The sequence below is a fragment of the Miscanthus floridulus genome, chromosome 14 (assembly GCF_019320115.1).
Source record: "Miscanthus floridulus cultivar M001 chromosome 14, ASM1932011v1, whole genome shotgun sequence".
Taxonomy (NCBI): Eukaryota; Viridiplantae; Streptophyta; class Magnoliopsida; order Poales; family Poaceae; genus Miscanthus; species Miscanthus floridulus.
Window position 1 is genome coordinate 78899592 of NC_089593.1, and position 24775 is coordinate 78924366.

Here is a 24775-nt window from a genome sequence, read left to right on the forward strand (position 1 = left end):
GGACAAGCACCCCACGGACTGCATGGTCGGAGGCTACAACATATAATAGCAATGGATCCTCCGGATCCGACAATGTCACCACGAGTCTGGTAGCCAAATAATTTTTGAGTTGTTGGAAGGCCTTCGACTGTTCTAACCCCCATTCCACCTTATCTCCGCCTCTCAAAGCTTTGAAGAATGGGAGGCTACGTTCTGCTAACTTTGAGATGAATCTATTCAATGCTACTATTCCTCCAGTGAGTTTTTGGACTTCCTTTTTGGTTGATGGTTCCACCATTGAGATTATGGCCTTTGCTTTGTCTGGGTTGGCTCTTATGCCTTCAGGTCCTATGATGTACCCGAGCATTTTACCTCTACTCACGCCGAATACACACTTTTCTGGATTGAGTTTTAGCCCGGCTTCTCTTAGATTGGAGAAGGTTTCCTTTAAATCTTCTTTGTTGAGCCAGATCTGGTGGTATCCTAAAAAGCAATATAAGAGAGAGAAGCATTTTCATCCTGCTGCCTTGTCGACAGAGGTGTCTATTGTTGGCAGTGGGAATGAGTCTTTCTTGCATGCTTTGTTCAGATCTATGAAGTCTATGCATATTCTTATCTTTCCATTTTTCTTCGGCACTAGTACTACATTTGCCTGCCATTCTGAGTACTTGACTTCTCTGAGGACGTTTGCGTTTAACAACCTCTGAACTTTGGCTTTTGCTACTAAGATGCTCTCCTCTGACATTTTCCTTTGGCTTTATTCTAGGGTTGATGTCAAGGGAGTGTTGTATGATATCCTAGCTGACCCCTTTCAGGTCGAAGGCTGACCAAGCGATAACATCTTTGTTCTTGGCTAAGGTTTCCTGAGTTCTGCTTCTTCTTCTTTCGACAAGTTGCCTCCAATCGTGACCTTTCTGTCTAGGACTGCATCTTCCAATAGGACTGTCTTTGTTTCTTTTTTATTCTTGAGATCTGTTTTTCCCTTCGGCATGTCCAAAGGCTCCAGTGAGTTGGTTTTGGCTGCTTCGACAGAGTTGATATTGCGCTGTGATTTATAGATGGCTCTTTCTATGTTTCTTGCCTCCTTCTGACTACCATGGACTGTAATGGTTCCGTGCAAGGCTGGCATTTTCATACATAGGTAGACCATATGGATGGCTGCATTGAACTTGTTTACGAACCCTCTTTCGAAGATGCCATTGTAGGGGTAGTAGAGATCTACTACGTTGAAGGTCACATATTTTGTTCTTGCATTTTCTTGACCTCTGAAGGAGACTGGCAGGGACATTTTTCCAAATGCATTGATCCTCTTTCCTCCAAAACCAATTAATAGTGAGTCTAAAGGCTACAACTGACTCTTGCTTAGCTTCATCTGGTCGAAGGCATTGACAAAGATAATATCTACAGAGCTTTCGGAGTCTATGAGAACCCTATTGATTTCCCATCCTACAATGTTAGCCTTGATTACCATGGCGTCGATATGAGGGTAGCTTTCTAGCTGCATATCTTGTTATGAGAAGGTGATTGGCGTCTTCGACCAATCTGTGTAGCGCACTAGGCCTTGAACTGCTATGTTCTTGATCAACCTAAGGTGATCTTTTTTCTATTTCTTTATCTAGAACTCCATCGAAGAGCCTCTGGCTATAGGCAGTATCATGCCGATGGTGGGTAGGGGTGTGTGAGGGTTGAGTTGGTTGTTTGGTTGGGTTCGTTTTTGGCTGTTGCTAGCTGTGTTGGTGGAGGCGGAGGCAATGCCTCTAGATGCTATTGTTTACTTGGGATGGCTGGTTGGCCTCAATGAAAGTTATGTGCGGAGGCCTCGGGTTTATGTAGGTGATGTTGGCTTCTGCCCATTGGTTGCTAGTCATGCCCTACTGCTGAGTACTTGGTCTCCATGTGGGTAGGAAGTTTGGGTAGTAGGCAACGGCTAAAGTGGATGGGTGAATTTGGGTGGGTTTAGGCTTGGGTAAATTGGGCAGTATTGCTGCTGAGATGTTGCGAAGGTATGGTTCACCTCTCTTGTGAGTTGTTGTGGTGGAGGTGGTAGACTTGCTCTACTTTTGATCCTTTCTTGGGTCTCCTTGGCATTTGGGCAATGCCTGGTGATGTGCCCTTTGTTTTCTCCATGGAAGAAACAATACAGCCTTTACTGCCTTTGATTTTGGTTTCTATTCTAGTCTCTGCCTTAGCTATTTTCCTTGCCTTTGGATTGTTTCTGAGGCGCATTGTTTGGGCCTGCCTTTGCCGGTTACTGCCCCTTCTGTCTATTTCCTTGATATTCTATGTTGAAGACTTGCTAGCTTTGCCCTTGCTATTGCTGCGGCTGGCCTTGGCTTTTGTTGCCCTTCTGGGTGTTTCTGCTACTGCCCTAGAACTGCTTGCTCTGGTTTTGTTCTTCTAGCCTTCTGTGGAGGTCATTGTCAGATCTACAATACTTCTCAAATTTGTTGTAAAGGTCTTCGATGGATCTTGGCTTTTCCCTAGCTAGATGAGTTGCGAAGGGTCCTATGCGAAGGCCTTTGATTGATGCTTCGATAGCATCGTCCTCCAGGACATTGGGTGCTTTTGCTTTCATTTGCATGAATTTCTAGAAGTAGTCTTTTAAGGCTTCTGCTTGGATTGAAATAGATCCATGGAAGTCAAGGATTCACTTGTGAATCCTTCGAAATTTGCTAAGATCTTGTCGCGAAGGTCTTTCCATGAATAGATAGGACTTGGCTTCAGCATCAAATACTAGGCTAGCACATCACCTTTAGCTGCGATGACGAAAGATTTGGCTAGCACCGCTTCATTTCCACCAGCAGAAGCTACTGCTGCCTCAAAGCTCATGATGAATCATCATGGGTCTGATCTTCCAATGAATTTGGGCATGGTGATGGGTTTGTAGGATGGAGGCCAGGGTGAGCTCTAGATGCCTTTGGATAGTGGTGATTTGGAATAGATGGTTCAGTTTGTTTGCAGTGAAGTGTAGTGTGTGCCGAAGGTTGGTTGGGCTATGGTACGTGGTGGGGGGTTGGGTTGGCATTGATTTGCTGTGTGGAGCTGGTTGGACATGTTGAAGTTAGATTGAGAATGCTGCATACTATGTATCTTGGCCTGTAGGACGGCTAGCTGCTGCCTGATCTCCACTGCCTAAGCTGATGTTTGGGCTGCCCATTGATTTGCGGCGAAGGCTGCTGCAACCCTATCTCTTTCTTGCTGCATGCTCTGCAACTGAGCCTGTAGTTGTAGAAGCTCTTGTTTCGGAGTGGGATTTGGGGCTTGCTGCTCCTCGGATGCCGGAGGCTAGTCTTCGACCGTGGGCTCTTCTTCAACTTGATCTTCAGGGGCGCTATGCCTAGGTTGTCCTCTCATTGAGGGCTCTGCTAGAATCCTAGAGGAGGCTGCTCTCTTTCTTGCCATCGTGGGTCTTGCTTGGCCAACACGCGGTGGGTGCCAATGTTGGAAAGTTCAGTTTCCAGCGATTGAGACGAAGAAGGACAACAAAGGCCTTCGCCCAACCTTGTGCCCTGGGTGAAGGTATGAGTAATGAAAGGTGGGCCCTAGCCAGATTTGGGTTTCATAAATGTATATCCCCACTTTTTGTATAGAGTTTGAGTCCCCCTTGTATAGGGCACTGTTTGCTAGAGCTACTCTTTACATTTCCTACCCCTTGTCGGTTACAATACATTCCTAAAATATTCCTATGCTAATACAAGCCCCCTGGGGCAGTTCGAACATCTTCTTCCTCTACCGCCTTTGTCTGTTGGGCCATCGTCGACGACCCATCAGTGACCCACGGCCTAGTAATACCGCCGAGCGGGGACTTTCCCTGGTTCTAGGACCTCCGCCCTGGAAGCCTTCGCCGGAGCTTCCCGACCTTCGCTTCTAATGCCCGAGCCATGGCCTTCGCTCGTACCACGAGAGCCTCCACCCCCGACCACGTCCTGGTACCTTTGCCGTAGCTTCCCGGCCTTTGCCTCACACGATCGCCCGAGCGGTATCCTCTGCTTCCTTTCCCCGCGGACTATTCATAAAACTCGTTAGCCGTTAGTTCTTATTGCTATTGCGAACTTTGTTCTTTGTGACTCATAACCATGTCCCAACAGTTGTCCATTGATAAAAACAATCAATAAATAACAACTCTTAAGTACTTTGAATACAAATCTATTCAAACAAGTTTCATGCCATAAAGTTGATATAATTTGACTATTGTGTATCAAAATTTATGACTTTTCCATGGTTAAAATGCACTTACCATTGTTGGACAGCGGGAGCATATTTTTTTCCTTATGTATCTGTTGTTCTCTCCCTCTCTATAGCACTCGTGTAGGAAACGTTCATCTATTTCGAATCTTAGATTAAATTATATTAGTTTTTGTTGCTTCCTACATCATACTTGTTGTCAATGTGCTTGAACCAGTCGAGATGCATGGTGGCATATGTGAATGTTTGTTAAGTGGAGGTGCATCTCAATGTCTAACAAGACTCGGCAGACGTTGGGGGGACACCCTCGACACACCACCCCATCATAGTCTTGGCCTGGGCTGGACCCTCGACCACTCCTTCCCCTCAGTCCCAAGGAAACAACCATTATGCTTTATCAGATGTGGTCGTTTGTTTACCCTCGTTAGGACCTTTGCTACTGTCCTCACCGCCTCCCTTGGTGAAGGGTGCTTCGTCTCCTTGCCTTTGCAGGTTGAATTATGCCCCGCAGATCGACGAGCCTGATGGGTCCCGAGCAACCTTCCTAGAAGCCCCTGTCTCCGGATGACGGAGGATGATGGTCCCCCCATGTAGAGCACCGATGGCATTAGCTGGGTGGTTGGGAGCCTGAGGGAGCAATGACTGCAGTGCCCCCGTACTGTTGTAAAAGGGCCCCTAGCTGGCCTAGGGCCAGATGTAATTGTACCGTGCCCCTGAGTAAGGATGAAAACGGACGGAATCGAACGGAGAACTCCTCAACCGTTTTCTACTTTTACATTTGAATACGAAAACGAAAACGAAAGCGGATAAACCGAACACGAAAACGAACACGAACTTACGGAATATCGAGAATTTCGAAAACGAAACAATTCGAGCGGAATTATATCGAACACGGTCGGTATACGAAAACTCAATACGAAATACCGACCCGTAGACCAAGTGCATGACTAAGTGCATACATGATCAAGTTCAAGTGCATATAATAATTAACAAGTGCATATTATAGAAACATGAACTCGAACTGAGTCAGAATAATTTTATTAATCTTTTTAGAATAGATGTAGTATTTTATTTTAAAGATTTATTCAGATTTTTCTTTTGAGTAACAAAGATTTATTCGGCTGATGCAAAAACTATCAAATGATTGACTTTGCAGGTGGGGGTTAAACCGATGAGCTTGATGGGCTATGGCCCAGGTGGGCTTTCATGTAGATGCTGCCGGTTTCCTGACATTTAGCACCATCTCATGAGGTGAAGAGAGACGAGGCTGAGCGCCATCTATAAGAGAGGGCAGCTGGCCACCAGTAGAAAGAACATAGCTGCGTGGTGAACAACCTGTAATTGGGCTGTATGACCTGTGCAGTTGGCCAAATTCGGTTTAAACCAAATTTTCAATTCGGAATATTTCAAATTAAAAGTAGAAAAGTAGAAAACGGTCGGAAAAATGTCTAAACCGTTTTCTACTTTTACATTTGAAATACGAAACATCTGAAATGCGAAAGCGAAAACGGTAAAGTCGGACAAGAAAATGCGGATTCGATCGGATTAAATATAAAAAAACGATGCGGTTCGGTTCGGGATATTTCCGTTCCGTTTTCATCCTTACCCCTGAGTATAAGCTATAAATACCTGCCGGGCACTACATCGATATAAATGATGAATGAATGGCCATTCACTCCTAAATTAATTCCAGATCTATTTCTGTTCTATTTTGAGTGAAATTTCTCGCATTTCTCTCACATGTGGGACACCCTTGGCCTCCTTCGCGCTATATCGTAGCGAGGGTAGGAGGCAGAGCGGAGCCACCATAGTTGAGTACAAGGGCCACTTTCTAACCCTTCTGCAAGCATTTCACTGAGAAGCAGCAGATCAACATCATCACCGCGAGCCTCTGGAATATGCTCCCGACTGACGTTCAACTTGAGGCCTCCGAGAGGCACTACTGGAAACAGAGACTTTGCCGAGTGCAAAATTCTTTGCCGAGTGTCAAAAATCGGGCACTCGGCAAAGATCTTCTTTGCCGAGTGCTGCACTCGGCAAAGATTTCTTTGCCGAGTGCCGGAAACTCGGCAAACACGGGCACTCGGCAAAGGACTTCTTTGCCGAGTGCCAGACTCTCGGCAAAATCTCTACACTCGGCATAGGCTGCCCGAGAAACGGCGCCCCGCCACGGCCTTCTTTGCCGAGCGCCTGCGGTTAGGCACTCGGCAAAGATTTGTTTTTTTTTGTTTTTAATTTCTTTGCCGAGTGCCCTAGATCTGCCACTCGGCAAAGATTTAAATTTTTTGTTTTAATTCTTTGCCGAGCGTCTCAGATCTGGCGCCCGGCAAAGAAAATTTTTTTATTTTTAAAATACTTTGCCGAGTGCCCCCTGGACGGCACTCGGCAAAGATTTTAATTTTTTTTTATTATTTCTTTGCCGAGTGCTCCTGTGGATGCACTCGGCAAAGAGAGAATTTAAAAAAAAAATTAAAACATTCTTTGCCGAGTGCCTGGTTTTTAAGCATCGTACGTGACAACGTGCACGAAACCTTCTGAAATTTTTATCATAGCCTCCACATATGATATCACGACATCTCAACAAGTTTCATGATTTTCGGACTTCGTTTGCTTTTTATAGAATTTATAAACACTTCACACGCAATTTCGCGGACATGTTTCGTGAACAAGATGTCCGAAATTTCGGGTCCGTTCCTGGATACGGCCTCTCACAACACTCACTAACATGACCATCAATTTTCGATTCATTAAACTCCATTATTCGTACCACGTGCAGTTCAAATTTCTAATTTCTGGAAAAATTCAAGTAAACGAAATAAAGTAACTAAATATAACAAAAAGCCACAAAAAATCCCTAAATTGTAACTAGGAGTTCCTGGTGCTTTAAAAAGGCTGCACAAAAAAATTGGAGGCTAAAAACAAAAAAAAACAAAAAAACTTTGCCGAGTGCCGGGGCATGGCACTCGGCAAAGGGTGTCTTTGCCGAGTACCAGCCATCAGGCACTCGGCAAAGAATGTTTTAAATTTTTTTTTTTAAATTCCCTCTTTGCCGAGTGCATCCACAGGAGCACTCGACAAAGAAATAATAAAAAAAATCTTTGCCGAGTGTCGTCCAGGGGGCACTCGGCAAAGTATTTTAAAAATAAAAAATTTTTCTTTGCCGAGCGCCAGATCTGAGACGCACGGCAAAGAATTAAAAAAAAATTTAATCTTTGTCGAGTGCCAGATCTGGGGCACTCGGCAAAGAAATTAAAAACAAAAAAACAAATCTTTGCCGAGTGCCTCCCTGATCCGGCACTCGGCAAAGCTGCGGACTTAGCGGTTTTTGACCGGCCGGGCAGTCACTGCCAGCCATCCCGCGCCCACGCTAGCCCGCCCACGCCTGCCCGCCCCGCTCGCCCGTGCCGCCACCGGCCGCCCGCGCGCCCGCGCCGCCGGCCCGCGCCGTGCCCCCGGCCGGCCCTTCCCCAGCTGCGCCGCCCGCTGCCCGCGCGCCAGGGCACGCCGTGCCCCCGGCTGGCCCTTCCCGGCCGCGCCGCCCTGACCACGGCCGGCCCTGCGCCCCGGCCGCGCCTTTTTTCCGGCCTTGCCCTGCCCCCGGCAGCGCCCCGTGGACCACCCGCCCCGACGCCATCCGTGCTCGACCCCGTCCCCGACTCCGCCCGATCCCGACGCCGCCCGCCCCTACCCCGTCACCCGTCAGGTATGCCTTCTCACTTATTATTGTCGAGGTAGTGGTAGTTGTAGTAGTATTAGTTGTACTAGTGGTAGTATTAGTACAACTAGTGGTAGTATTAGTAGTAGAATTAGTGGTAGTAGTAGTAGAAGTAGTGGTAGTAGTAGTAGTACAACTAATGGTAGTAGTTGTAGCAATAGTGGTAGTAGTAGAAGAACCAATGGTAGTAGTAGTAGCAATAGTGAAAGTAGTAGTACAAGTAGTGGTACTACTTGGATATATTCTTCTGCATGGATTGATATCCAAACTACATGGCTTCTGTTGAGCCATATGTGCTTGTCGGCAATCGTGCCGTTGTTTTTTGCAGGTTTTGGAAACCTCACCATACAGGGGAGGTCCTGCCGATTTTTTTTATAAATAACAGTATTTTGTTCCATTTTTGTAGAGAAGAGCCCGTCAGAGTTGAGTCGGAGTTCTCGCCACCGTGTCGGTCTGCCTGCACCGCGTCGTCTCGCCACTGCACCGACCCGCCACGGCCCTGCTAGCCTGACTCCGTCGCCACCCTAGGTATAACCCCTCTTTTCGTATCATTGTCGTAGATCGCGTAACCCAGTTAGGCGTCTCCGGTTCGAAAGAGATACGGTTGGAGGTATGCAGATCTTTGCATATCTATAACCGTATCTATTTCGGATTGTCCACGCTTTTTGGACAGCCCGCGGATGCGTAGATGGGTTAGTTTCCATGTTCTGCTCTAGTCCGAGACAGAGTTTCGGCATCACCTCCCTGTTGTTCTCCGGATACACACTCTTCTTTGGCAGGACGTGTATCTGGAGAACAGCGGGGAGGTGCTGCCGAAATTCTATCTCGGATAGGAGTAGTGCATGGAAACTAACCTCATCTACACATCTGCGGGTGGGATTAGGACCTATCCTCACCTATTAGATAGTAGGAACACCATGTAGATGCAATTGATGGTTACATTACTCACCGATACATATGTTAGAGGATGGATGCCCGTCAGTGGATGTACACGGGCTAGAGAAGTCAGAGTGATTACACCACGAAATAGATGAACAAGACCGATGCTTTCTTGAACAGTGCATTTGGCAACGCTGCTAAAGGACATTGCCTAGTTTTGTGTCCCTGCAGCAAATGTGGAAACAGGAGAAGGGTAAACAAGGTGGAAATGGGTAAACATCTTGTGAAGAATGGATTTACGTCGGACTACACCCGGTGGGTCCACCATGGTGAAGCCCATCATATGAGAGAGGAGGTGGTGAGACCATGGGTGGAGGCTTTTGATGCTGATGCCGGGGTTGCAGACATGTTAGATGACTTTCACCAAGGACAGTTCGATGAGGGACGTGAGAAGGAGGAGATGGAAGCAGCCGCACAGGCGTTCTACGATATGATGGACTCGGCACAGAAACCCCTTCACGATCGGTCAACGGTGTCTCAACTGGATGCCATTGGACGCTTAATGGGGTTGAAGTCCGAGTTAAACTTAAGTCGACCTGGCTTCGATAAGATGTTGGCCGTGATTGGCACCTTGCTTCCGGAGGGCCACATTCTGCCGAAGAGCATGTACGAGTCACAGAAACTCCTTCGAGCACTTAAGATGCCGTATGAGCAGATACATGCTTGTCCAAAAGGGTGCCTCCTATTTAGGAAAGAACACGAGCATGCAAAGTTCTATCCAAAGTGTAAATCCTCTAGGTACCTGGAGGTAGACTCTGATGATGGCCAGAAGAGGCAACTTACGATCCCCATGAAAATCCTACGGTACCTTCCGTTCCTACCGAGGATCCAATGGCTATACATGACCGAGGAATCCGCGAAACAGATGACATGGCACAAAAATGGCAAACAGTACAATCCTGACAAGATGGTACATTCATCCGATGGTGAAGCTTGGATCCGCTTTAATGACAAACATCGTGACAAAGCAGATGAGGCTCGTAATGTATGTGTCGCATTGGCAACAGATGGGTTCAATCCTTATGGAATGATGGCTGCCCCATACACATGTCGGCCCATCTTTGTTATCCCCTTAATCTCCCCCCGGTGTCTCCTTTTAACGACATAACGTATTCTTGTCGTTGATAATTCCTGGACACCCAGGGAGTAATATGGGTGTGTTCATGGAGCCCGTGTTTGATGAATTGGTCCGTGCTTGGGACGAAGGGGTATGGACATACGATCGAGCTACAAAGACAACCTTCAAAATGCACATTTGGTACCACTACTCCCTGCATGACTTCCTGGCGTATGGGATATTCTACGCCTGGTGTGTTCACGGGAAGTTCCCATGTCCAATATGCAAGGAAGGTGTGAGGTTTATTTGGTTGCAGAAGGGTGGCAAGTATTTGTCGTTTGATAGACATCGTCAATTCCTACCTCTTGACCATCCATTCAGACAAGACATCAAGAACTTTACGAAAGGCGTCAAAGTGACAAACCCTGCACCGCGGATGATGAATGGTGCCGAGGTTCATGCTCAGATAGGTGCTCTCGTGCCCAATGAAGAAGGTGGTTTTGTGGGATATGGTGAGCAGCATATGTGGACTCATATCTCGAGCATGATGAGGCTCCCCTATTTCGATGACCTTCTTCTACCACATAACATTGATGTAATGCACACTGAAAAGAATGTCGCCAAGGCACTTTGGGCAACACTCATGGACACTGAAAAGTCTAAGGACAACCCAAAGGCTAGAGTAGACCTGGCAACGTTGTGCGATAGACCAAATCAAGAGATGCAACCTCCTAGTCGTGGCAAGACCTGGAGAAGGCCTACGGCTGATTTCGTCTTGAAAAAGGACCAAAGGAGGGAAGTACTTGAATGGATCAAGAAGCTAATGTTCCCTGATGGGTATGCAGCGAATCTAAAGAGGGGAGTTAACTTAGGCACTCTGCGAGTCAACGGGATGAAGAGTCATGACTACCACATATGGATCGAGCAGGTTCTTCCGGCGATGGTTCGAGGCTATGTCCCGGAGCATGTCTGGCAAGTGCTGGCAGAGTTGAGCTACTTATTCCGCCAGCTTTGTGCCAAGGAGCTCTCTCGGACCGTCATTGATGACTTGGAAAAAGTGGCACCCGTGTTGCTCTGTAAGTTAGAGAAGATCTTTCCACCCGCCTGCTTCTTGTCGATGCAGCATTTGATTGTGCACCTCCTGTATGAGGCATGGATGGGGGGCCCATGCAGAACCGTTGGTGCTATCCAATCGAGAGATGTCTGAAGACTCTTCGCAAAAAATGTAGAAATAAAGCCAGAATTGAGGCTTTCATTGCAGAGGCATACATTCTAGAGGAGGTGTCGAACTTCATAGAGAAATACTACACTGAAAAACTTCCTAACGTTCATAATCCACCCCCTCGTTACAATGCTGGCGAAAATGAATCGAACCTCAGCCTTTTCCAAGGGCAACTTGGAAGCGCAAGTGCATCGACCACTAAGCAATTGAAAAATGAAGAGTGGCGCAGTATCATGCTATATGTGTTGACCAACCTTGTCGAGGTGCAACCGTTCATTCGGTAAGTTCTAAACGAACTTGTTTCATTTCGTCGTATGTCCTTGTTTCGTCGTCCAACCCCCTTGTTTCTCGTTGGTACAGGGAATTTCTTCGTCAATCCTGGCATGGATCAAGGCAACCTACCCCGCAAGAAAATGATACCCTTCTTTCACGGGGTGCGGGACCAGGGAGCCCCGATTTCATTTGTTGGTTCAAACAGAAAGCCCAAACTGATGCGCCTATAAGTGATGAGTTAAGACAGGTTGCAAATGGCTGTGCCGTTAGGGTCAAGTCATTTACCGGTTATGACGTGAATGGATATCGTTTTCACACAGCAAGCTACGAGCAGAGTCGGCCCAATCGACAAACCACAAACAGTGGAGTTGTTACGCCCGGCACTGATGGACTCGACTATTATGGAAGAATTGAAGAAATCTACGAACTATCATTTTATAGTTCCAAACCTCTTACTCCTGTCATATTCAAATGCCACTGGTTTCATCCTGGTGTAACGAGACGGACCCCTAAGCTTGGGCTAGTCGAGATTCGACAGGATTCCGTCTATCCAGGAAAAGATGTCTACATTGTGGCTCAACAGGCCGTCCAGGTTTATTATACGTCATACGCGTGCAAAGACGCCGAGCATCTTAAGGGTTGGTCTATTGTGCACAAGGTATCGCCACACGGTAAACTACCTGTCCCAAACGATGAAGATTATAACTTCAACCCAAACACATATGATGGAGAGTTCTATCAAGAAGAGGGGCTACAAGGGAGGTTTGACATAGACTTAACCAAAGAGATAGGAATGGAAGTAGATAATGAAAGGGATGATGACGAGGACGCTGGAGACGAGGTGCGAAATCTGAAGGACATACAAATGCTTGAGCGGTTACATTTCAGCAATGACAATGAAGACAACATTCCTCCTTCGGATAGTGTTGATGAGTTGGACAATGTTGATAGTGATGACGAGACCTATGATCCAGCTAATTTCAATCATGAAGATTATTTCTAATACATGTAATATTATGTTTTTTGTAATTATGTTTTGTTCATTTTTGCATATATTTCTAATACATGTAATACTATGTTTTTTGTAATTATGTTTTGTTTATTTTTGCACCTATTTCTAATTATGTCTTGTTTTTCTTTTTTGTTGCAGGTGATTGAACAAAGATGGCGGGCGACCGTCATAGGTCTGTGAACTTGATTTACCAAAGACCACGCCGGTCGCAGGAGGGGGCGGAGGGGGCGGCAGAGGGATCGAACAGGAGGAGGAGGACCGCTAGCCGCAGGAGGGGGCCGTCTCATCCCACACCACGTGAGGAGGACCACCAGCCGCAGGAGGAGGTGGCGCCCGTGGACGAGTCAGACAAGGAGTTGGTTTGGCAGACGGAGGAGGAGGAGGAAGAGGAGGAGGAGGAGGAGGAGGAGGAGGAGGGGGGAGGCGGCAGGCACGGGTTCCGCTTCCTCCAACTCCTCTTCGAGTGTCTACTTGCGAGGTCCCGCGAGCCTCCCACAGGTTCCGCTTCCTCACCAACGCCCAGTGATTCGCCCCGAAGGACAAAAGTAAGTAACTGTATATGTTATCACCACTACTTCATATGATATGATGAAAAAAACTAATAATTTTTCTTAATTACTTGTGCAGGAACTGGGTGGTTGTGTCGGGTGGTAGCGCACGGCTAGTCAACGGCATCCTGGGTCTTCTGTGCAGGCAGCACTTCCCCGGCATTGTCACGTACGCATCGAAGACGGAGCCGGCCTACTCGTTTGACCACTACGTTGTCGCCTCCGATGCGGAGTACCCCAACAAGGCGGCACGGGTGAAGGCAGAGTTTTGGGTAAGTCTCCCTTGCACAACATTGCTCAATACGTCGCATTCATTAGACTTTTCTTGAAATAATGAATCGATACATCGCTTTTGTATGCAGACTTATTACAGATGCGAGGAGGGATTTGAGGCCAGGGCGGAGCAGGCGACTACCAAAGCCTGTAAAAAACTCGTCACCGACATGCATCACGAGGCACGCATCCAGGCCATCGTAACCTACTACGGGTCGAAGCTTGGAGAGAGGAAAACCAAGAAAGACGCAAGAGAGATGCAGCTGACCCGGGAGCAGTACCTTGAGGTAAATGAAGAACATCAATATTGATTTGATTTGAGATTAAGTTGGTTTAATTTGATCTTCTTATATGTCCAATACTTGATGACGTGTAGGTGATTCTCTGGTGGTGCCAAGCGTATCCCGAGTGCTGGGCGATGATGGTGGACAGGTGGTTTACGGAGGAGTATCTCAAGATGCACAGGGATGCCCGGGACCGTCGTTTACTGATGCAAGGTCCAGCACACCATCAAGGTAGCCTCAACCTCGCCGGATACAAACAAGCATGGGTACGCGAATTGATTTACCTATTGTCACGCTCAGTTCTGTCTGATTTCTAATCATCGTGCTGTCTTTCTCGCAGTCGGCGTCACATAGTGGCCAGGCTTGCTTGGACTTCCAGGCATGGTGTATGGCCCACAAGGGTAAGGCGACGTCCGACGTCTCCTTCAACCTGGAGGACCCGCCCGAGGCATACACGAACTCGAGCGTCCACTCCCGCATCAGTGAGTACACTGAGGTGGCGAGGTCGCTCCATGGGGCAGACCACGATCCGAGCACCCAGGACTTCGATGGAGAGGTCGTCATGAGGGCGGGGCAAGGCAAGAAGCATGGACGGTTCTGGCTTGGCGACAGCGTCATCGACACGGCCTCTACTCCCTCTCTCTCCCAGATCTGAGCATGGAGCACGAGCGAGAGCCCGGCCATTCGCACATGGCCGACCGCTGCACAGCACCGGGTCGACGCACTCGAGGTTATTCCTGTTTTACTCATCATACATTGATCTTTACACACCTTAATTAGCTTTGCATTACTGAAACATTGGAGTGAAATATTGCAGGCCCGGCTGGAACAAGAAATGAAGGAACGTCAGGAGCTGGGGCCCAGTTGGAGGCCGAGCGGGCCGAGCGGCAGGCCCAGGCGCAGAGGCTGATGGACATTACGGATTTCCTACAAGGGCTTGGGCAACGTATGGGCTTGTCTCTGCCACCTGGGCTGTTGGTTCCACCTCCGCCTCCGCGTCCTGCAGCTGCAGCTACTCCTGTGAGTATCAAAGTTTTTTACTTTCACTTGTGCTTTGCTTGTATGGCCTCTATCGTCCTAGATTAGCTATCAAAATAATCTTGTCTCACATGCAATCTATTCTCCTTTGTGCAGTCTCCATCTGACGGTGGTTCGAATAATCCACCTCATGCACCTACGAATGATGCATCTGGGCCTTCACCACAGTCGCAGTGGCCGAGATGAGTGCATGTTGTATTTTTTACATTTGTTGTTCACTTGGTGATGGACTTGTGATGCACTTGTGGACTTTGATGGACTTGTAAACTTATTTGGATAGACTTGAGCACTTATTATTATATATTGTGATGGATGTGATATGGGCGGATGGATGAGATATATATGTGATGGATGAGATATATATGTGATGGATGAGATATATATGTGATATATGTTTGTATGAATGTATTTGTCATGATGGAATGCAAAAAAAAATTGCCGTTTTGGGTCATTTTGCCGAGTGTTGCACTCGGCAAAGGACCCCTTTGCCGAGCGCAATGGTCACAACGCTCGGCAAAGCTGGCAAAATGGGCGACCAGAAAACAGATTTTCCAGCTTTGCCGAGTGCTGTGACTATAACACTCGGCAAAGAAATTAAAAAAAATTAAACTTTGCCGAGTGCCTGTCGTGTTGGCACTCGGCAAAGAGTTTTTTAAAAAAAAATAAAAAATCTTTGCCGAGTGCCTAGAGTGGCGGCACTCGGCAAAGAAAATTTTCAAAAAAAAAATAAAAGCTCTTTGCCGAGTGCCTTCCGGGTTGGCGCTCGGCAAAGAATTTTTTTAAAAAAAATAAAAAATCTTTGCCGAGTGCCTGGAGGTTTGGCACTCGGCAAAGAAAATTTTCAAAAAAAAAATAAAAGTTCTTTGCCGAGTGCCTTCCGGGTTGGCGCTCGGCAAAGAATTTTTTAAAAAAAATAAAAAATCTTTGCCGAGTGCGTGGAGGGTTGGCACTCGGCAAATAAAATTTTCAAAAAAAAATAAAAGCTCTTTGCCGAGTGCCTCACGGGTTGGCACTCGGCAAAGAAATTTAAAAAAAAAATTAAAAAATTCTTTGCCGAGTGCCTGCAGGGTTGACACTCGGCAAAGTGACCGTCAACGGGACCGGCGCCGTGACGGTCGCTTTTCTTTGCCGAGTGTTTCCGGGGCACTCGGCAAAGCCTTTGCCGAGTGCCCGATAAAATACACTCGGCAAAGAGTGCTTTGCCGATCAATTTTTTGCCGTGTGTGCTTTGCCGAGTGCCGCACTCGGCAAAGGCTTTGCCGAGTGCAATATAGCATTTGCCGAGTGCCTCAGGTACTCGGCAAAGAACCTGAATCCAGTAGTGAGGGACGGCAACGCCACGGACTTGGCGTGGGCCTTAGAGCACCACCTCCAGTTGGATGACGACTATGTAGAACTGAGCACAATTTGGTTCCCCCGTGCATGGGCTCCATAGTCCATGCGGTGCTGCATCTCGGTTCCCCTGCGTTTGTGCTCGACAGTGTGTGTTATGCTTGCTGTGGCTTTTGCCAAGCCGTGCACGCCATTCATAGAGAATGACCCAAAACAGCCACTAGTGATGCCATATGCCCGACTATAGGTGCCTTGCCGCGTGGGACACGCTTCAAGAGGCTGATGCCCTAGGAGATGGCCAGGTGGTTCATCGTTGGCCTCTGCTTCAACTGTCTAGAGAAGTTCTCCAATGATCATCCACAGCACTATACAATGAAGGGCATGTACTTGATGGAATTGACCAATGCCGCCCCCCCCCCCCCCCCCCCCCCCCCCCCCAATTGACAGCATGATCCAAGAGGACATGGCCTCCGACAATGATGCCAAGATCTCCCTCCACACACTCACCGGGATTAAGATGACCGACACCATGTACCTCGCCACCGTCATCACCAGCACTTCGCTCCGAGCCCTGGTGGATTCCGGATCAAGATGTGGCTGGTTCAAGGCATACGTGATGCATGAACAGATCCTTCTCATTCAAAATCAGATGCACGCAAGGAGCAGAACAAAGATAAGAGTATTATGGGAAATAAAAAAATTGTTTTGAAAGAAATTCTTCGCTCTTTAATATTACATAAATATAACTACTCTAGATAAATAGACAGAAAAAAAACTGGGACCAAGAAACTCTCAGAGGTTTAATATTAGAGTAGATAAATTCAATGATGCTAGCTAGATCCAAGCAAAGTAGGTTCTGTTTAATTTTTAGCATCTACTTAGAAATTTACAATATGTTTTGAGGTCTTTAGATATTGTGTTTGTTGGCAATTCACAGGCCCATAGGTGGGCAGTCGGTGTAAAACCAACATCTAGATCTGCAATTATTTATTAAAATAATATTATTTAAAAAAGTTCTAAATTGCCATCCAACATAAGCATAGAACTTAATGCTTTGGACTATAATGTTTTACATGCCAGAAGAAGTTCCTCCTATAATGTAGCAATCCAACCTTGGACAGACATGCTAGCAGCACTGACATCTGCCGCCATTGCCCGTTGTCCACTCCCTCCATTTTATGCAGGAGCCTTGATCACCTCTAGCAACATTGTGGCAGGGAAGATGAACACGTTGCCACTGCCATAGTCAAGCAAGTGCCGGAAGCGTACTAGTCAAGGAAGCCCCATGTGCTCCGGACGTTGGGCCTCAGCCAAGCAAGCTACATGTCATCGTGCACCTGGATCCCTTCATTATCTTCTTGTTTTTCGTCCAGTCAGACGAGTACACTGCTGTGCAACTGGCACATAGAGTACAACGGCTTCCATCATGTGGTGGAGGTCGATGCAGACACTGGCAACAATTGGTAAATAGAAATTGCAGAGTGAGAGGATTTGAGTGATGCCCATGCCAGTCATCTGTATCCATCTATGGCCTGGACGACCCTGTGCACATCGGCGCTGGGTTGTTGGCCTCTAACATTCTTTGGTTTGAATTGTTGTATTTCTGATGTGTTCCATTCCTAGAGAGTACTTGAATTTTGATCATGCCTCTCTTGGTGGCTTGTTGCGCATTTGTGCAGTTACATATAGGGTGGCACGCTTTGTAACTGCTTGGAGTGGCAATATCATGGCTAGGCTATATATACACGCATGAGTATATGGTGCTATCGCTTTGCTCGGCCAATATATACTTTATTTGGTAGCCAAGGAAGCCTCTCATCCACTTGGTACTGTGGAAAGAGTCCAAAAACGTGAGTGGACCTATTCTTTTGTTGCCTGGACCGTTTTGTGATGTTGTCTGTTGACCCTATGACCAAATACACTAATAATTAGACCAACTTAGTGAAACTAAAAACCTTGGGAAGCACATCATTTTCTAGCGGAGAATATATAGACTGCAAGCCCCGTCGATCACTCCTAAACTACATATGGCCTAACTTAAAAGACAAGAATCTAAATTATCCACCCATATTATTATGAAACATAATCTAATATAAACCCCCAAATTTATTTGTAAATTATTACCTATCATGGTTAACTAAAACTTTAAAATTATACCTATTTTCGTTTCTAACCTATCCATTATTATTCTTACTACTACTGCTGCTGCTGCCACAACTAGTATTATTATTATTATTATTATTATTATTATTATTATTATTATTATTATTATTATTATTATTATTATTATTATTATTATTATTATTATTATTATTATTATTATTATTATTATTATTATTATTATTATTATTATTATTATCATCATCATCATCATCATCATTATCATCATCATCATCATTATTATTATTATTATTATTATTATTATTATTATTATTATTATTATTATTATTATTATTATTATTATTATTATTATTATTATTACTATTACTATTATTATTGTCTATATTGCTCTACATACATTTTATCAAAAAAATATTATAATATGTCTATATTGATAATACATTGTATGCACTATATTTCTTAAAAAAAACTACCATAGGCAGATACAAGTAGCCTCTGGTTGGCCACAACCAGCGACAGGAAGCCAGAGCTAACTATGCCTTCTTCTTTCCCGAGCTGGCCGTAGCATTCCTACAATGAATCTAATTTTCCGTTGCCTCTGGACCATTGGCCTCAATTGTAACCCTCACTTATTCTGATGCAATTCTTCTCCAGCTATAGGCTCTCTTTCTCTGGCTCATATGACTGCTTGTATCTCTCTTCCATCTTAAGTTCTTTGTCTTCGTGAAGCAATTTTATGTTTTGTGCATATATGGTCCAAATCCTCCATGCATGCATCGCCTCCACCTCTCGCCCCAATGTTTGACGACCTTTTTCTTTCCCATTGATCTTGGTTTTCATTATTACAATGGGCACTACGTGCCTATATAGCTGAGCCATTGGGAACTACATGGTGCATGATCCCTAACATAATAGCTTCTGCCACCAGTCTGACAGCCCTTTGGTTCACACAGGTGCCATAATGTGACCTGCATATGTGGTATATGGGCTGTGCCCAAATAAATAAAATGATGGTGGTTGGTGAGGCTGCGCTCATTCAACAAGTGACTACTCTCTTTATATCTTCAATAAAATCAAGCCAATATCTCTGAGTTCAAGTTTTTTTATTCTCATCATCCACAACATACATAAGTTCGTCTGCACACCAGGAATCCTAGCATAATGAGTGTCAATTGAAGGGCCTAATGTTTTCTCAGCTCCATGCATGCATCCAAAAGATAGATTTCATACAAGAGAACTTCTAATAAGAAAAGTGGTGGACTGATAGATTTAGTACAAGAGAACTTCTAATAAGAAAATTGGTGGATTGTCTTCTTTGCAATGAAAATACACGGTATAACTGTCGTCTTTGCGATGAAAAAACAGAGGTATAACTGTCTTCTTTGCAATGAAAATAAAGAGGTAACAGTAGGGTATCTCTTTCCCGCTGACAGTTCAGTAAAAATGTCAAAAAAAATTTGTAAAGGTACAGGTCAACTTAACACCTTTTAACATTTTGGAAAGCTTCAGAACAAGCTTACATTTTCACTTCATGGGAGATAATAATTTTGGCGTCATGGAGTATCTGCAATCAATGGAATAGTCTCATCTTTATGTTGTTATTGAGGCATCATTCATATGTGAGCCTGCACTGGTTATTCAGCATTCCATTTTCATGCATGAGCTTGCACCAATGTGGAGATGCGTCTGGAGCTACACTGACCATTCCGAATTCCGAATGCCTCCCATTCTCACGCTGTCTTTGCTTTTGTGCCTAATTTCTGGGTCTGTGTCCAGTGAGTGTTCAATGATGCCCCTGCTAACCCCTTGGAGATCGTTGGCTGACCAAGCAAAGATGTCTTTGTTTTTCGCTAGTAGTCTTATGAGCTGCTCTTCCTCCTCCTTGTGAGTTCTGTGCTATGATTAGGTGTACGCATTTGCTGTTAATAAACTAGACTATTTGCTTGGTTGGTAAGGTTGCTGGATGGCTTATTCTGAAACTAATAAGGTCTCTACCTTGGGGAAGTGTGCAAAAGCTAGGCAAGGAACCAATTAGATATTCAACTTCAGAATTTTTAGTGTCCTTGTTCTAACCAATGGATAAACTACTATACACATCTAGGGCAATGCTGTCACTTAGCATGTTTGGTTTCATGAATGGACTCATCCGGCATGGATCAGTCTCACATGCAGATCAGACGGGTCGTCCCATACTTTTCTGCGGAATGAGTCTGTTCCACAAAATTAGTTCGATGACGGATGGGTTCATCTCCTGATGTGAACCAAACACTGCTGTCAGGTTCAGATATAGCATTGGATCGTTCCGCGCCTACTGTTCCGGGAAACCAAACACGTTGCAACGTGCTTTTTATAGAGTTTCAGGGCCATGCCCCGTCCATTGCGTTATAGCAAGGACCAACAGTTTGTTTGGGTGCTAACCCAAGGTCTGTTTGTTTGGGTGCTAAACTGCTAACCCAATTGTCCGTTGCGTTATAACCCATGCGCCTGACAACGTTTTGATGGATTGCGCACTTCAATCAGATTATCAAGATGCCATCCTTCTCTTTTTTGTTTTTCGGGTGCGTTAACATCTTGTTCTGCTGGCCACTCGCCGTCGGGCAAAGTCGTTGCTGTACTCTTTTCTAATTTCTCTTAATGAAATACACGCCTAAGCACATTCTCTCAAAAAAAAAGGTCTGTTGGTTTGGCTGGCTTTAAGCTACTGCTGCTCTTTGGTTTCTAGTGAAGGAATACTGTAACTGAATGGGTGGTGAACACAGCAGCAGCTAGCTGGCTGCTGCAGCACAGCAAACAGGCCAAAAAAAATCTTTCACCACCGTCTCTCCAACAGCATACGTGGTAGCAGACTAGCAGTGGCGCTCAACTCCGATGATTTCGCTGTCAAGGAGTACCAGACTGAATGACTGATCAGGCACGTCTGCACAGGAACGCGTAAATGGCCCAGCCAATCTTGCCGTTCAATTTCAGAATTTATTAGGCTTGTCCTGCCGTGGTCCAGTCTCCGGGACTAGTCTCGCTGGAAACTGCCTGCCGAGTGCCGCCAAGCTTCTCCATTATTGCAGCAGCCTAGAACACACTGTCGGTGAAAGTTCACAACCATATACTAAACCGTTCCCTTGCAATTTACATCCCAATCCCAGCTTCTCAATTTGCAGAGACGTCACAGATCCGGAAAGCAACAACACAGAAAGCAGTTCTTTTGCAAGGAGCCTCAAGCAGTTCTCCAACTCGATCCGGTGGCCGTAGCAGCCAGGGTGAGATCCATCCCTGCTGAGTGCTGACTGCCTCACGGCGGACAAGTGCCGGAGCAAGCCAAGAATTGTTCGTCGTTTGGAAGATGGATGGGGCACTAGCGAGTGCTTCAACAGGGGTGATGAACTCCCTGCTCGCCAAGCTCTCTGCAATGGTTGAGGGGGAGTATGAGCTCCTTGGAGTCACCAAGTCCGACATTGCTTTTCTGAGGAACGAGCTCAGCAGTATGAACGCCTTGCTTCAGAAGCTGGCAGCAGCGGAGAAACTTGACGTGCAGGTACAGGTTTGGAGGGACAACATACGGGAACTAACCTATGATATCGAAGATTGCATTGACATGTTTATGCAGAAGCTCAACCATGGCGACGCCGCCAGGGCAGGTAATTTTGTTGAGAAGATAATTGGTAAGGTTAAAAAGCTATGGTCAGGCTTCCAGATGGCTAACCAGATTCACGAGCTCAAGGCTCGTGTGGTTGAGGAGAGTGAGCGTCGCTTGAGATACAAGTACGACGAATCGATCTCCACCGCGGGCAAAGTGGAGATTGATCCACGATTGCCAGCGCTGTATGTGGAAGCGGAGAAACTTGTTGGTATCGACGGTCCTATGCAGAATCTCATGGATTGGTTGATGAAAGACGACTCGACACAACAGCTTAGAGTGGTGTCTATTGTGGGTTTTGGAGGCCTCGGCAAAACAACTCTCGCGAACCAAGTGTATCGCAAAATCAAGAGTCAATTTGATTGTACAGCTTTTGTACCAGTTTCGCAAAGTCCCATCATAAAGAAGATACTCCGTGATCTGCTTACAGAACTGGGTAGTAGTAAGACTCGTGCATCAGAAGACGATGAGAGGCAACTCATAAATAATGTCAGAGCATATCTACAAGATAAAAGGTAAGCATAAAAATACCCATGTCTACTTCCATAGAAATATCCAATATTATGATATGAACAGAAAAAAAGGGTGTGTGGGGGAGGGGGGGGGGGGGGGGGGGGGGGGGGGGAGTGTATATATTATCGGATTACGTAAGGACCTCATCAGTCTGCTGCTCTCTTTACCTACCACAACCAAGTCTATACAAAAGACAGTACAATTGTTTGTGCTTGTAGGAAGCTATACTGCAAATAATGTATTTCAGAAACACTAACTTTATAAAATTTATTTAATAATTTATGATCGATGTTTACAATAAGTAGGTAGTGGTATATCTATTAAAATTCTGTTGTGGATCTGCACTAACTAAGTGTCTATACAATCATATATACTAGCAATGGAAATTTGTTACTTGATCTTGTGAAACTAATGCCATTGCCATTCAAATAGGTACTTAATCATTGTTGATGATATCTGGAGCACAATCGCCTGGGAATTTGTGAAGTCTGCTTTACCTGAGAATAAATTACGCAGTAGAATAATTACTACTACAAGACATTCTGATGTAGCCAGATCATGCTGCTCAAGTTATGAAGGATATATTCACAACATTCAGCCTCTGAGTAACCAGGACTCCTCAATGCTGTTTTATAACAGAGTTTTTCAAAGGCAGACCTCCTGCCCGCCTCATCTAGAAGAAGTCTCTCTGTCAATAATAAAAAGATGCCATGGTCTGCCACTAGCTATAAACACAGTAGCTGGTTTGTTAGCTAACAGATCAAATGATATAGACCAATGGGAGCAAGTTCGAGATTCTATGGTTTCTGGACTTCATTCACAACTAGTTCGAGATATACTCCTGCTTAGCTACTATGATCTTCCACATCATCTGAAGTCCTGCTTCTTGTATCTTTGTATATTTCCTGAGGACTGTAATATTGCAAGAGAAAAGCTAATATGGAGATGGATAGCTGAGGGGTTCATCACAAATGAAATTGGACAAACATTGGATCAAACAGGAGAGAACTACTTTAATGATCTTATCAACAGAAGCTTGATTCAACCTATTGATATAATGTATGATGGGATGGCTAGATCCTGCCGACTCCATGATACCGTGCTTGATCTTATCATTTCACTTTCCACAGAGCAGAACTTTGTCACAGTGGTAGAGGGGGAGGTGTTTAAATGTTCCGCTGACAAGATTCGCCGGCTCTCTCTCCTATCCAGCTTTTTGGAAAATGATGTACTGCAGGAGATTATGAACAAGTGCTCACAGGTTCGCTCGCTGATTAGGTTCCACGTGGCAAATAAAGAAGCCCCTCATCTGCCAATATTTCATTCTTTAAGAGTATTGGTTCTACGATGTACTTGTGCCAACCTTGGTATCAGTAACCACCACATTAAAAGTATTGGGAGCTCTTTGCAATTGAAGTACCTGGAAATAGGTTGTCATAGTATTACTGAACTTCCAGAGACCATTGGAGGCCTGCAGTATTTACAGACACTGGACATACATGGCAGCAAAATTGACAAATTACCCCCAACCATAGGCAATTTGAAAAATCTGGTGCGTCTACTAGTTGATTTTAACATAGAACTGCCAGATCAGATTGGCAACCTGCAATCGTTACGCATGCTGTCACATGCTTATTCGTCTGGCTCTGTGAAATTTCTGGAGCAGCTCAGGCGTTTGACTAATTTAAGGGTCCTTCACATAAGACTGCACGGCAGCAGTGAACTTGGTGATCATGGCATGTGGAAGTATCAAGAAGCTTTGGAATCATCTCTCACTGTGTTGGGTAAACACGGTCTTCAGTCACTTGAGATTGACACTAATGATTACTCGACAAGTAGACTGATGGATCTATTGTGCTGCAATGCTACATTTCTGCGAAAGCTGTGCAACCAGAGTTATCTTAGTAGGATTCCACAGGGAATGCAGTGTCTAGTGAATCTTGCCCATCTTGATATCCGTGTTACCTGCATCAAACAGGAAGATCTCTGCATCCTTGGCGCCATTCCAAATCTGCTCTATGCCATACTGACCTCACTTGAAGCACCTACTGAAAGGCTTAGTATCGGCAGCCAGCAGTTCTGTTACCTTAAGGAGTTTATCTTCAGGTCCTATGGGGAAGATGGGCTGAGGATGGTGGCTGAACAGGAAGCTATGCCAAGGCTTCGAAGTTTAGGGCTTAATTTTAGAGCAAAGGAAACAGAATCCAAGACAGGTTTTGAGTTCAACTTTGTACACCTTGCAAACCTGGAGCATATCACCGCCACAATTGACTGTTACATGGCCACTAGAAGCAGAGTAGAGGCTGCAGAAGCTGCCATCAGGAACACAGCCAACATCCATCCGGGACATCCTACACTACAAATCGAGAGATTTAGGGAGTACAGTACAGTGGAGGATGAGGACAGGAGGGAAATGGTTCTGGCGGTGGAAGACAGTACAACATGCGACAAAGAGGTTCAGCAAAAGCACTCAAGAAAACGCAAGTGTTGCGAGGGCCTACTGCCATACTAGTGGGGTTGGGAAATAAGGAACCTATCAGTGTTTCATCACCATCGTGTTCCATTCTATCATCAAGTAGGATGATTAGCTACTATCTATCATCAATCACGATGGCGCATATTGAAGACACTGTTGTATTACGCGAATCTCTAG

General features: G+C 45.5%; 1 protein-coding gene across 1 annotated transcript; it reads left to right on the forward strand.

The window, feature by feature from the left end:
* Positions 1-21050: 21050 nt before the first annotated feature.
* Positions 21051-24762, forward strand: LOC136505319 (disease resistance protein RGA5-like). The gene is made up of 2 exons (XM_066500471.1): positions 21051-22124; positions 22555-24762. Exons 1-2 carry the CDS (start codon positions 21316-21318, stop codon positions 24632-24634), a joined length of 2889 nt encoding a protein of 962 aa, XP_066356568.1. The 5' UTR covers positions 21051-21315; the 3' UTR covers positions 24635-24762.
* Positions 24763-24775: the final 13 nt, after the last annotated feature.

Bases quoted from the DNA above. Each gene is read 5' to 3' on its own strand.
- LOC136505319 (XM_066500471.1), top strand. From the start codon at position 21,316: ATGGATGGGGCACTAGCGAGTGCTTCAACAGGGGTGATGAACTCCCTG. The intron at 22,125-22,554 runs GTAAGCATAAAA...CCATTCAAATAG, and splicing joins GCATATCTACAAGATAAAAG to GTACTTAATCATTGTTGATG.